General features: G+C 41.3%; 2 protein-coding genes across 3 annotated transcripts in view; one reads left to right on the top strand and one right to left on the bottom strand.

The window, feature by feature from the left end:
- Positions 1-70, top strand: part of LOC310779314 (GRB2-associated-binding protein 1-like) — a 37763-nt gene extending 37693 nt beyond the window's left edge. For both annotated transcript variants that reach the window (XM_083639850.1, XM_083639849.1), the window contains exon 13: positions 1-70. This exon is cut by the window's left edge. The gene's annotated coding sequence lies outside the window, so the exon portion shown is untranslated.
- A 4357-nt stretch (positions 71-4427) lies between these two features.
- LOC310779787 (interferon-induced protein 44-like) lies at positions 4428-12583 on the bottom strand. The gene is made up of 8 exons (XM_083640286.1): positions 12543-12583; positions 10953-11463; positions 10052-10103; positions 9195-9390; positions 8471-8623; positions 8124-8295; positions 6202-6302; positions 4428-5293 (listed from the first exon to the last, which is right to left on the bottom strand). Exons 2-8 carry the CDS (start codon positions 11431-11433, stop codon positions 5078-5080), a joined length of 1371 nt encoding a protein of 456 aa, XP_083496412.1. The 5' UTR covers positions 11434-11463; positions 12543-12583; the 3' UTR covers positions 4428-5077.
- Positions 12584-14529: the final 1946 nt, after the last annotated feature.

Raw genomic sequence — 14529 nt, 5'->3', positions numbered from 1 at the left:
CACAGGTGCTCAATCACGTCACCGATTCTACAATCATATTTTAAAAAAAAGGTGATCGACTGCTACAGTGAGAAACGAATAAACTACACATCACTGTTTAATGTATTAGTCGTGGTTGTTTTTATTTATGTGTTGCGTTCGTGACTGAGTGAGAGAGAGAGAGAGAGAAAGAGATCTGTCAGCTGATGAGAACCGTTATCGCTCGCTATTTTTCTCCCACTACCACTACCTGAAAAGCTCCGTCCTACAATAAAAACTTGTAATATTAACCAGTAACAGCCTGTGGTGAATCCACACCCAGCTCCATTCTTCAGTCTTCAGTTTGCAGATCGAGAGTTTCCCTGTCTGTCTGTATCTCTGCTCCTTCTCTTTCTGGACAGACTACAAGAAAAATCTGCTCTTTCTGGATGTTTGTCACTGGAAATATAGACTGTTCACCTGAACAGCTGATCCACTACTTACCTTCTCATTCAACTAGGTTAACACTTCACCAGTTCACTGTGTGGGTTTTGGTTTGTATCCATTAGGCTATATGCCATGTTAACAGGGAGGACATAGCTGTAGAAGAGACCTAGGTCTCAGTTGGGCTCGTAGAAACGAGTGCATACATATGGAAGGGGTCAAGGTCCAAATGCCAGTGTTGATCCCACCCCCCAAGAAGGTTCTACATGTATATTAACTTGATCCCAGTTTGTTTCCCGCCCCTTTCATCATACTTTCGGTCTGTTTTTGTTTGTTTTCTTCAGAATAAAAACTAATTTTCTACAAACCCACCACAACACCCAAATAATGGCTAAAAATATTGTTTGCACTCAAAAATAATAAGTTATCTACATTTAAAGGACGATTTGGCATTTTGGGATTACAGCCACACTGTAATACTGTGACATAGTAGAATAAAGGGTAACACTTTACAATAACGTACACAAATACTATAGTAGTTACTAGTAAACTAACCATTAACTAATAGCCAGTTAATGAGTAGCTAATGAAAAATTTGGCATTAGTCAATCACTAGTTAATCATAGTTAATGAGTAGGTAGTCATTAGTTAATGATTAGTATCTAATTTCCTGAGTAGAGTAGTTAATCAGTACCTAATGATTACTAAATGTCAGCTCGTGAATAGAGTAGTTAATCATTACTTAATGATTCCAAAATGTCAGTGCATGAATGTATTAGTTAATCATTAGTTAATCATACATTGTGAGTATAGTAGTTAATCATTAGTTCATGATTAGTTGTTAGTTCCTTAGTAGAGTAATTACTCATTAGTTAATGGTTAGTCAATGGTCAGTTTGGGAGTTAGTTATTCATTACTTAATTACTTAATTATTACCTGTCCATTAGTTACTCTTTTTGTGTACCCTATTGTAAAGTGGTGCATCATACTCAGTAGTTTATGAATACTGAATCATTACTTAATTATTACCTGTCCATTAGTTACTCTTTTTGTGTACCCTATTGTAAAGTGGTGCATCATACTCAGTAGTTTATGAATACTGAATCATTACTTAATTATTACCTGTCCATTAGTTACTCTTTTTGTGTACCCTATTGTAAAGTGCTGCATCATACTCTGTAGTTTATGAGTACTGAATCATTACCTGTCCATTTGTTACTCTTTTCGCACCCTAACATAAAGTGAAAGATATCCTTATCAAATAAACACTCCCTCCAGGTGAGATTCAAACCCTGAACCCCAAGATTGTTAAATTGTAAGTCTGGTTCTCTACCATCTGAGCTAACCAGCCTGTTATTTGGTTGAGCCATACTATAGGTCTGTAGAGTCAGATACTAAGTATAATGTCCTATCCACATACTACTTTCTAAGTACTTATAGTTTTTAAGATATATTCCACCCAAATACTACCTTCTCTCCAAATACTTATAGTTTTAAAGGTATATTCCATCCAAATACTACTTCAGGTCCAAGTACTTAGGTATGTTTCAGCCAAATACTACTTATGTCTAAGTACTTGTAAGTACTTGGACAGAAAGTAGTATTTGGGTGGAATATACCTTTAAACTATAATACTTGGTCTCCGGCTCTACATTCGATAGTATGGCTCTAACAAGCAACAGGCTGGTTAGCTCAGATGGTAGAGAACCAGACTTACAATTTAACAATCTTGGGGTTCAGGGTTCGAATCTCACCTGGAGGGAGTGTTTATTCACTTTATATTAGGGTGCAAAAAGAGTAACAAATGGACAGGTAATCATTCAGTACTCATAAACTACAGAGTATGATGCACCACTTTACAATAGGGTACACAAAAAGAGTAACGAATGGACAGGTAATGATTTAGTATTCATAAACTACTGAGTATGATGCACCACTTTACAATAGGGTACACAAAAAGACTAACTAATAGACAGATAATAATTAAGTAATGATTCAGTATTCATAAACTACTGAGTATGATGCACCACTTTACAATAGGGTACACAAAAAGAGTAACCAATGGACAGGTAATAATTAAGTAATTAAGTAATGAATAACTAACAATTAACTATATACTCCCAAACTGACCATTGACTAACCATTAACTAATGAGTAATTACTCTACTAAGGAACTAACAACTAATCATGAACTAATGATTAACTACTATACTCACAATGTATGATTAACTAATGATTAACTAATACATTCATGCACTGACATTTTGGAATCATTAAGTAATGATTAACTACTCTATTCACGAGCTGACATTTAGTAATCATTAGGTAATGATTAACTACTCTACTCAGAAAATTAGATACTAATCATTAACTAATGACTACCTACTCATTAACTATGATTAACTAGTGATTGACTAATGCCAAATTTTTCATTAGCTACTCATTAATGGCTATTAGTTAATGGTTAGTTTACTAGTAACTACTATAGTATTTGTGTACGTTATTGTAAAGTGTTACCGATATGTGGTACATGTTGGATATGGTAATATGGTGATATGGTCTTAGATTTTGGATATGGTATGGTGATATGGCATAAGCGTAGTCTTTTCCTGGCTGCATTACAGTAAAGTGATGTCATTTTCTGAACTTACCAGACTGTTTTAGCTGTTCTATTATTTGTCTTTACCACTTATTCATTATCGTTATATAAAAGTGAGCAAGTGGGGGCAATATCTGTCTGACTCTGTCTGTCTGTCTGTTTAAATTTTTGTCCAACTGATGATGCATGTCATAGGCACTGTGACATCATCAGTGACAGTGATGTCATCAATGATGCGAAGTTGGGCAAATGTGCGCTGCGCATGCCAATAGAGCAGGCGATTGTGCGCTGCACATGCCAAGAGAGCAGACGAGGCCACGCAGCAGCCGAACTGTAGTCGAGGCTGTGCAACAGCTGAGCTGCGTGCAGCGAGCCCATGCAGTGGGCGACCTTATCAGAAATCTCATAGTGTAAATATTTTGTGAAAGCACCAATAGTCATCCCTACAATATTGTCGCAATATCGATATCGAGGTATTTGGTCAAAATGATTGAGATTTGATTTTGTCCATATCATCCAGCCCTACAGCTCCCATGTGGCTTTAACTTACAACTGAACATGTAGCCCACTTATAGAAAATACAGACATATCGTGTATCACCGTTCAACCAATACAGATTTCATCCATAATATTGCCCAGCTCTATGCCAGAGGAATTGGGCTTTAGCTCACCCAGATAAACATATGGATGTGGTGCAGAAGGTTATTGGTTTAATCCCTGCATCAATCTGGCTTCAGAAATGTTCACATAATAAGATGCCAGCCAGCAGTGATGTATCTTTATCATCAGTATTTTGAACACTGATATCAATAAGCTGATGAAGGAGACTGGACAGTTGCTGGTTCTAGCTCAGGATAAACAGCTGCTTGGTGTGTAGTTGTTCACTGGTTCAAATCCCACCTATCTCACTCTTTACGCTTTCAAATCAGATGCCAAAACCCAAACTGAGTAATATATAGACAGTCTAGATGTGTTTTGTGTTTTCAAATGGGGGTTGTACGCCGGGCAGACCGCACTTTAGCAGCAGTCCACTAAATAATTTCAATGTCGGTAAAAGTTCAGCTGTCTGTGTTTTCCTCTCTCATAATCCCCTGCTATCTCTGTGGAAATCACTTGAGAAGTTCTTCAAAGTCCAAACTTTCACTGAGGCTCAAACCCAAAACCTCCAAATTGTGGTGCGGCCATAGGTTTAATTTACAATGGGGACATGTCCCCACCACTTTTCAACACAAAGTGACACCCTTGTGTACTCAGGTCAAATATGGTCTGACAAGAGAAGTCTGGAAATTTGAGTCAGGAAAAAGTATGGAATTTTGAAATGGAAAATGTGTAAGAACCCTGCAATCAACAGAGAACTTCATCCTCAGGAAATAATGATTTCACACACTGTTGGTCTTTATGGGTTTAGAACAAGAAATTGGCACAAACAATGATGGCACAAACAATCACCATTATAATGTTTTACATGTTTGTATCAAGATAGTGACAATCAATGTTAAAAATGTTCAAAACAATGCCCTTTCCAATTGTGTTCTCACGACTTCAATTCAAAAGAAAATTCGGGCTTTGCATTCCAACAAACTTGTGTGTAGCAATTTATTGATCACTTATGAGGTATTATGATGTATACACTATATTAGCAAAGAATAATATGTCAATCTTGCCAGGGTAAGAGCAGTAACAGTGAGGTTGGCGTGTAATGCTCAATTTGTTGTAGATCTGGATCAGTTTGGATCTGGATCTGTCTTTGTGTGCTTGCATGCATTCAGTAGTGCTTTGTATTTGGTCCAGTTTTGTTTTGTTTGTTTGTTTGTTTGTTTTATTTGCATAACCACATGTTTTATTTATTATGTTTGTTCGTGGTCAGGGTTTGGATAGTGAAACTTACTGTCGTTGATGCCGAAAGAGGTTAAGTGCAAATCTTGCCAGATGTATGCTCTGCCTGATCATCTTTTTTCTTTTCTTTTTTTTCTTTTTTCTTTATGTATTTAGCACATATTCAAACATACAAAAATACTGATAAGTTATCAACACGACAATAAATGTGCAAAGTGGAGGCAGGAGACCCGCAAGGGCCTATACGAGGCCTCTACTTGTATATATATCATCCACCTCATCTTGCTCATCAACAACCTGATTCTCAAAGAAGCTGTCTGCATAGTTGAGGATCTGCTCCACAGCACTGAACAGCAGCACGTCAGTGCTCAGGTCCAGCTCCAGCTCCTGGCTGTAGTTCTTCACCGGCAGCACGCAGGACAGGGGGATGCCCAGAGACGCACTCAGCTCCTGGGCCTGGAGGGCAGTGAGAGAAGCTTGTTGGTGCATGGTTAGGTCACATGCATGGGCTCATTCTTCATCATCATCAATATCTTCATAACTACAGTACTTTGGGGAATAGTGTGCAGAACCTTAAGGCTGTTAGCATTTTGCACAGCTGGCTTCCCTCAGAGAGATTCATTATAGGAGTTTGTGATCGCACCTAATGTAAAAATTGAACAACCGTTGAAAAATGTACTTTGTTTCATCTTTGCATTTGATTTGTTTAGGTTCACACTGTGAAAATTACAAGCAAATCAGGACTTGTAAACAAAAGTCACATAGACTCACAAGTACAGCAGCTTGTTCATTGGACAGAGTTTTGGTAACCTGTCATCCCGGCAGGTTAGAGATTTTGGTGGCAGAGAAAGTAAAAACGAATCAAATTCGAGTCACTGTAACTTTAACCAAGCATGGACTTCTGCGCTCTTTGCTGTAATTTAGCCTTTTATAGCAGGAAAGAATAGATAAATAAATACCTGAAAAGTGTAATTTCATACTGCTGTTTGTCCTCAGTTAATTTTGTTATGCCATGCAGTCTTTCCAAGCATGCTGACTATCAACTATCGACACCCATCACCTTATAGCCATAAATTCTTCCTGTAGTTTATTCAGATTATGTGTTGACTAATAACACTTCCACTCAGATTCAAATGGCATCATTCTCATCTGCTGGAATGAATCAAACTAAAAGAGTAAACATTGTATACTTTGAATAACCCAAATATGCTTTGTTTGAATTTACTGGTTTATTGGCAGCCATTTTGGCTCACACAGTCTGGTGCTTAGTAACTTGTGATTCTATGCCAGGTGCCTTGACTGGTGGACATGTTATCATAGTGATATTAAGAAGGACATATTAAATAATCTGTAGCTGTAGTTACCTTCCTCTGGATGTAAACGCTGTGATAAACATTCTTCAAGTCCTCTGCCACCAGAGGGCAGGCTTCATCTACTTTGGTCATCAATAGAATCTGGGGAATGCCTGGGGGATTAAAGATGAGATGAAGAAGGTGGGATTTTATTGCCATGCATGCATGAAGAAATCAGGTCATTGCAGCTGCAAAACTAATGCATGATTCAACAGGGAAAAGACAAATATAATTACTATTTACTTTACTATATAGTAACAGTAAAGAGTAAAAAAAAAAAAAAAGTTCATACTACTGTTATTTACAGATGTTGCTAGCAGTCAGAATTGCTTATTAAAATATGGAATGATAAATATGTACTATATAAATATAAGTACGGTATACTAACATATAGCAGTATACATAACATGCAAATGTGCATTCTATTCATGTAAGAGAACAGCAAAGAAGCTAGGGGTGAATGGAGTAAAGTCAATTATGTAATGCAGTGATACTCAACTGGCGGCCCGCCTGCACTGTAAAAAGAAAAAAAAATTGCAATTCCATCGCGGGCCGCACAGGGGGCGCCCGCCGGCCGCATGTGGCCCAGAGTCCTGCATCGGGTCGGGGTTCCGCGGGGCCCCGCCGGGTACCGGCAAAAAAATGTGGCGGGCGGGTGTTTTGTCTTCATTTTATTTGCGGGCTCTGATCTGGGTAGAATAAACAACATGCGGCCCGGGTCGCGGGTGTTGTATAATATATGTATTTTTATTTACTTTTTATATAACGATAATAATTCAGTCAGTGTGTAACTTCATGTTTTGTCTGAGTCTGACCTGACGTCTTTGTCACAATCAGTCAGACTCAGAGAAAATACTGCAGTTGCAAATCCTGGCGGCTAAGTGGCAGTATTGGCTTGTTTATTGGAGGGGGGGGTCAGTGGTCAGGTCGTCACTCAGGGCAGGGCAGGCACAAGAGACAGGTAGGTCACTGACTGACTTCAGTTCAGTAGCGTTAGTACATTTCGTTCAGTATCTTAGACCTAGACCTATGCTAGCTAGCTTGTTGCGTTGCATGACAGCTAGCGCCAGCAAGGCTAGCATGTTTCCTTTAGCTGCTGCCTGGCCCTGGCTGGCCTGCTGGCACTGGCACCAGTGACAAAACACCGTCAATGTGCTTAATTGTAAATAACGTTATGCAATCCCTGCCGAGTCCGACTGCACCGACCACCGTTGTTGGCTCTCGTCAGTGACTCGGCCAGAAAAGACCGCTATTCGCTTCCTGTGTTAATTGTGAAACGATCGCAGTTACTTTGGTTGTGCTCACTTCAAAGAAATGTATATATGCGGAAGCAGAGCGGGGCGCGGGTCTCATGTCTGCGGGGCGGGGTGGGTTGCGGTACTGACTGATCATATGAGCGGGTTCGTGGAGCGGGGTCAGTACTGCACGTCGCGGGGCCGGGCGGAACCGGGTCTTGAAAATCAGACCCGCGCAGGACTCTGATGTGGCCCTCGATGGAATTGCAATTTTTTTTTTTTTTACAGTGCACCTGAACGCAACATGCAAGATACCCACTGAATAAGTGTCCAAATGTTCATGTAATTCTGGCCAATACTCACACTTCTGTTATAGCATTTCAGTCTGGAATATGGAATATCTTTCAATAATCTATGATTTAGCTGCTAAATTGTCAAATACCGCCGTCTGCTCGCTACCCAGGCACTTATGTATGTACTTAACCTAAGTAACTATCCGGTGTGCACAACATTGTCAGACTAAACTCCGTCTGACACCTACAATCCGCTACAGAAAAATGTATATTGATTGTTTATTAACTGGCCCCTGGCCTTCTATCATTTCACGAAAGTGGCCCCCAGGCAAAGCAAGTTGAGTATCACTGATGTAATGTATCCAATTGAGCAATACTTCTTCGGTACATTTTTCACATTACTCACCCATCTGGTTGGTCTTTTTCCGGATGGCGGCTAACTTCTCCAGCATCTTGTCAGAAAGGACAGACACCTTACAGGTGTCCACCACATAAACCACACAGTGGATCATGTCTTTCATGTTCACATGCTTCTTATAGCCAGGAGTGTCCACCTGGAGAGGTGTGGAGGAACTGAACTAAGAGAAAAATATAATATTTTATTAATCACTCAGAAAAGCATAGTCACTCACAGTCTTATGTGTGATTACATCTACGGTAGATAGATAGATAGATAGATAGAGATAGAGAGAGAGAGAGAGAAAGATAGAGAGAGAGAGCGAGAGAGACAGACACACACACACACAGACACACCTGATAACGGTCCTGTACATGACCCTTGTAGATGTTGACCAAGTCCTCCATATCCAAACCAGATTCTGCCTTATCCTCCAGCCCCATGGTGTCGCACAAAACCAGAGGAAGCGTTTTACCACTTTTCCCTGCCTTGATGGAAAAGGTGCGGAACTACAGAAGAAAACCATAGTAACAATCTTAGAATGTAGCAAGACAAAACCTGTCACTGGAATCTGTTTTTCCAGGCGCCGTAGAAAGAAAGAAAAATGCCTGAAAATATAATACCTTAATTTCTAAATGTGGTACTGTAGTGAACATTCATATTGCAGGCAGTGAGGCCTTCAACTGTTGCTTCATGAGCATGAGCTATGTTTCAGAAATCAGTTGCTAAGCTACTGTAACTAGTGGCTAGCGGTAGCCTAAACAATTTTCCCACACTCACTTGAACATCAAATTCAATTATGTTTTAAATGACTTGGTTTGTTTTGGGGAAAGGCATGACTATGCAATTGCCGACTCATGGTTGATCACACAGTGTTGATGATACACAAAACCAGAGTTATTGATGAAACACCCCTGACAAAGTTATTTTCTGTGATAATGGTGATTTTGATGTTACTGATAGCAGCAGAGCACCTTATATGTAGCTCCATCAGTATCTTACCCATAATCACAGAAAACACAACCTTTTTTGTGAAGCAAAAAGACAAAATTCTTAACACAGTATTGCATGTTCCAGTACCTGTGTGGTGACACTCCTCCCTGCAGTACCAGAGATGGCCTGGGACGTCATGTGGCCTCGAAACACAGAGTTGATGGAGTTGAAAAAGCTGGACTTGCCGGCCCCGACCGGACCAACCAGCAGCACCTTGGCTTGAGACACTGCTCTGATGTCAGGCTTATAGTCCTGGATGGTCTTCATCAGCTGCTGTTTTCTCCTAGAGAAAGGAAGCAATGCTGAGGATTACTATGATGGATATTAACATTGTGAGGAAATGTCCACTATTTGAAATGTGATCTTGATAACACAATAGTACATCAACAAATTATGGTACTTTTTAAAGGGCAGTAGGTAACCTAAGTCTTTAAATGACAATTTGATGCCACTTTTTAAGACTCAAAGATGTATATATGAGAGATATTGAAGGATGGTGCATTCCAGGAATTGACTTTATTCTAAAATAGAACATAGCACTTTGGATTTGAAATCTCCATGTTCTCATTCAGATGCTAAAATACAGTTGGAATTAAATATATAGACCCTTTTCACAGCAGCCATTTTGTGTCTCAAAGGCAGGGTAAACACGGGTGCAACCAAAACATTAATGAGGGCCCTGGTACTGGAACACCTAAATTAGCCTGGGTAAACCCAGCCTTCAACGTGACGTCACAGGCTATATGTCTGTAGCGTAGGTGTCTTTGTGACTGATAGCACATAGAGGTCACATGGAGGCTGGGTTAACCCAGGCTACACCTAAATGGAATGGAAGTTGGAAACTTACATTGCTGTTGATACACAAAATGGCTGCTGTGAAAACGGTCTACTCACATTCTTTATTGAATTAATAATGGCAAAGGTTTCTACAGATTTCTACATACTCAGCAGTGCACTGGACATTCCTCCAAGGTTTGGTCAGGAGACCTCCCAAACCTGTATGGAAAATAATTACACACTTCTTCCATTCAAACATGCAACATAAATTTCTTACATCCAGGATCAATGAAGTGGCATAAAGTGACTAAATAATTCACAGTAGGGTTGGTGCGATGGACGATGGCATCGACCATCGTGATCGTTTCCGACACCCATCGACCTCTGAGCCTTCTACATCGGACCATCGTGATTAATTAACGGTTCAAATTAAAATTTTACAGATTGAATAATAAAAAGACCACCTGCACTCCCCCGCGACGCACGGGGGAGTGCAGTTGGAAAAAAATCTTGCACACGGCTTTAGTAGTATCTTTGGGTTGTCCATCCTCATCAGGGTGAAATCCAAAATGCTGCCAGATAGGCGAAGTGGTCCCTTTTTTTGCGACGAGGTTCGTCTCCTCCGCCATAATGGAAGATGATTGAAGGGCAAGTTTCCAACACAGCCAATTACAAAGCCTCCGCTCTGGTCAGTCTAACTTTCTGTTTCCAGAACTTTCCACACCAGCCCCTCCTCCCCTTCTCTCTCTCTGCTGGGTGCGCGCTAGTCTTTTGGTTTCAACACCAGCCCCTGAACGCATGCTGGGTGCGTGCTACATACCCTATTGATCTTGTAACCCCCCCCCCCCCCCCCCGGCCAACGACGATGCCATCGTCCAGCATGATGGTTCAGTGTGGAACCATCGTGATGGTTATTTGGCTGACATCGCACATCCCTAATTCACAGTAACATTTGCAACCAAATCTATAAACTTGTAAATAACTAAATATTCATGGACCAGGTTTGCCAAGAGACAGTGGTATTCTGTTTTTAATGAGAGGGTAAGAAGTGCTTAAATCCTCACTCACCTTCCACTCGATAGACTTCAAACTCAGTTAGTGCTAGGTCAGTTCCATGCATCTCTGCAGGCTGAAAGTTGAAGCCTGTCCCTGGGTTGGACTGGATTTCTGGTTTGTCTCCAGGCAGGAACACCAAAGCACCGTAATTTGGAGCGGTGGCTCCATCTGCGAAAGCGCTCTGGCCGTTGTTGCATGCCACCCTCAATGGCCTTTCACCCCCCGCGCTGATGCTGTAGAGGAAAGCCTCCTCATCGGCGATGGCCTCCCCGCTCTGAGCGAAGTCCTTGGAGGTGTAGGCTCCGAACACGAAGGCGGCCTTGTTGTAGGCTGCGACCAGAGTAGGGCCCTGTCTGTCACAGCGGCCGTGGAAGGCCGCAGCAGTGAAGCCGTGGACACTGGCTTTGTACAGCAGGTGCAGTTTGACGTGACCAAACAGAGAGAGCAGCTTCTTCTCCTGGTCTTCAGACAGGCTGGATGTCACCACAGTCATGATTGAGGAGCAGGTTGTCTATATGAAGACCTGAGGCAAAGGTCATAGTTCAGCGGCACACATATCCCACAGCACAAACTCATTTCAGTATGAGTGAGACTTACTGAATTTTACAGTAATTTGACCTTCTGGTAACATCTTGACAGTTATTTCATGTGTATCTCATATAGCATTGTCAAAAAGGGTATGCAGTGTTGGGAAATGTAGTTCTTATGTTAGCAAGTTGTTTTATAGGGACATATATATTGTTTATTGGGGTGATATTGGCCTGTTACTAAAATTACAATATCAACAGTATCGTCCACCTCTGATCTGACGGATATGATGCAGTGTGTTAGTTTGTTTAAAATGTATATCATCATCAGCATCATCATTGAATATCAGCAAATATTGGCACAACATTGCCCTTGGACAAAATCGTATCAAATGGGGGTCCGTGGTCTAATTTGTCTCAGTTTAGGGGTGCTTGACATGAAAAAGTTTGAGAACCACACTGAATGAGCCTATGTAGGCTATATAGGTGAAGTGCCCTATTTGCCATTAGTGACACTGATTTGTTGTGCGCCAGACAGAGCGGCCTCAAGGTGGCACTATTCTGCATGTTACTGTGCACCCATGATGACTGTATCTCTGCAAGTTGAGGTTGTTTGAGCGAATTTTCATTTGACATTGGAATAAACAATAATGTGGCTATATCCTGTTTCGATAGAAAAACGAATATATTTAGGCTATATGCAATAGGCTTACATTTTTATTTTACATTTCAACAAACATCATCCACATTAGAGGATTGCTCTTAGAGCGCGTTGGGAAAGGGGGAATAACACTTCAGACCAGGGCTTTTTAGGACATTTAACATTGAAGAGCTGAAGAAACTACTGTGAAGTCATTTTCTGAGCTATGATAGCCTAAAGAAATAGCCAATAGCCTACCATCAGAAAGTGAAAGTAAGCCTACTGGCACATGGACAAAAACGGAATCTATTAATTTGTTGTTGGTGTAAAACTGGACTGACTGGATAATTGTATTGATAGTGTCACTATCAATAAAATGATCCAGTCAGTCACTATTAGTGATGACAGTTGCTGTCTAAATGCTGTCAAACTCACCTGAAGAGGAGTACAGCTGCTGTAGTGTTTGTGCCTCGGTGTTGAATCAGAACTAAAAGTGAAAGTGTATTAGGCCTGGGAGTTGACGCGGTTGACGCCCACATCCATGAGTTGACGTCATCGTTGCAATGGTTTGTGGAAATAGGAGAAGTCTGGGGAATGGTAAGGAAAATGGGGGGAGATAGGAGGGAGTGGAGTTATCCTGTGTTGAGCTCGGGAGTAGGTAGTGATGTAGCAGTAAATAATAAGGAAAAGGCTGAGCTAATGGTTAAGACCTTTGTTAATGTACATAGCTCCAATAGTTTGACAGAGGAGGGAAAGAGAGGCAGGGAAAAAACGAAAGCTGGAAATATGGAGGCTCTAAGGAGAAAGGAGAGTACTGAGAGTGAGATGGATTTACCATTTACTATGGGGGAGCTGAGGAGAGCATTAGCAAAAACAGGAATGAGTGCACCAGGGAGTGATGGAATATGTTATATAATGGTTAAACATTTAGGAGAAGGGGAATTAGAGAAGGTGTTAATGTTATTCAATAAAGTATGGAGGGAGGGGAGAGTCCCTATGAGCTGGAAGGAAGCCATTATAATTCCAATCAGGAAGCCTGGGAAAGATCCTAGTAACCCAGGAAACTACAGGCCCATCGCTTTAACATCTCACATATGTAAGTTAATGGAAAGGATGGTCAATGAGAGGCTCATGCACTTTCTGGAAAGGAGGGGGTTTGTGACAGAGTATCAAAGTGGCTTTAGGAGAGGCAGGGGGACAATGGATTCAGTGTTGTGTTTAGAGGATGAGATTAGGAAAGCGCAGGTAAATAAGGAGATAGTGGCTGCAGTGTTTTTTGATGTAGAGAAGGCGTATGATATGTTGTGGAGGGAAGGGTTGATGATAAAACTGCATAGGATGGGAGTGGAGGGAAATACTTTCAATTGGGTTATGGATTTTCTAAGTGGGAGGGTTATCCAGGTTAAAGTAGGGTCAGAGGTTTCAGGGAAACATGTGATAGAAAATGGTACTCCCCAGGGGAGTGTTATTAGTCCAACGTTATTTTCAGATGATGGGGCCTTGTGGAAGAGGGGAGGGAATTTAGAGCATATAGTCAAGAAATTACAGGAAGGGATAGATCGGGTGGAAAGATGGGGATTTGAGTGGAGTTTTAGGTTTTCGGTGGAAAAAACTAAAGTTATGTTCTTCACAAATAAGAAAATTAGGGAAGCGAGAAATTTGAAGTTATATGGAGTTAATTTAGAAAGAGTAGAGTGTTTTAGGTTTTTAGGAGTACATTATGACCCCAAGCTAACATGGAGGGAACATATTGCTAGTGTAGTAAAGAAGTGTAAAAAAGTCATAAATGGAAGGTGACTTCCGGTTTGGTGAGCATGTGAGTGAGAGGTGGCGTCTCGGGTTCTCCTGCCCGCTTATGCTTAAAACCTACTATTTCGTGCCCTATGCAAAGTTTGAATGTTGAATTAAGAATGGCTATCGTTTAAACTACTTATCAAACGACATGCCAGCAAAGAAAGCTCCACCCGTAGAAACTGCTGCGCTTCAGAACATAGAAGTTGTCGACTCTGGCGTTATCAGCATGCTGGCAGACTTAAGGATCGATATAATGACTAGCTTCGCATCAATGGAAGCGAAGCTAGATAAAATACAGTCTTCGGTGACAGAGCATGGACAACGTATCGACTCCCTTGAATCGAATGTCGACCTCCAAGACCAGCGTATTACTAAGCTGGAACAAAGGTGCGACGCCCTGGCTGAGAGCAACATGAGGCTGATGGCGAAAACGGCGGACCTGGAGGGACGTAGCCGTCGCAACAATATTAGAATCGTCGGCCTCCCCGAATCCATTGAGGGACCTCGACCTACTGAATTCTTCTCGGAGCTCCTAGTGGAATTGCTGGGGGACCAGACCCTCACCTCCCCTCCGGAGCTGGACCGAGCACATCGAGTGCTTACTGCTAGGCCGCCAAACGGAGCGAGA

Source organism: Poromitra crassiceps (genome assembly GCF_964638095.1).
Source record: "Poromitra crassiceps genome assembly, chromosome: 7".
NCBI classification, from domain to species: Eukaryota; Metazoa; Chordata; class Actinopteri; order Beryciformes; family Melamphaidae; genus Poromitra; species Poromitra crassiceps.
The sequence above is the reverse complement of the archived record's forward strand: the minus strand, read 5'-3'. Positions and strand labels throughout refer to the sequence as shown.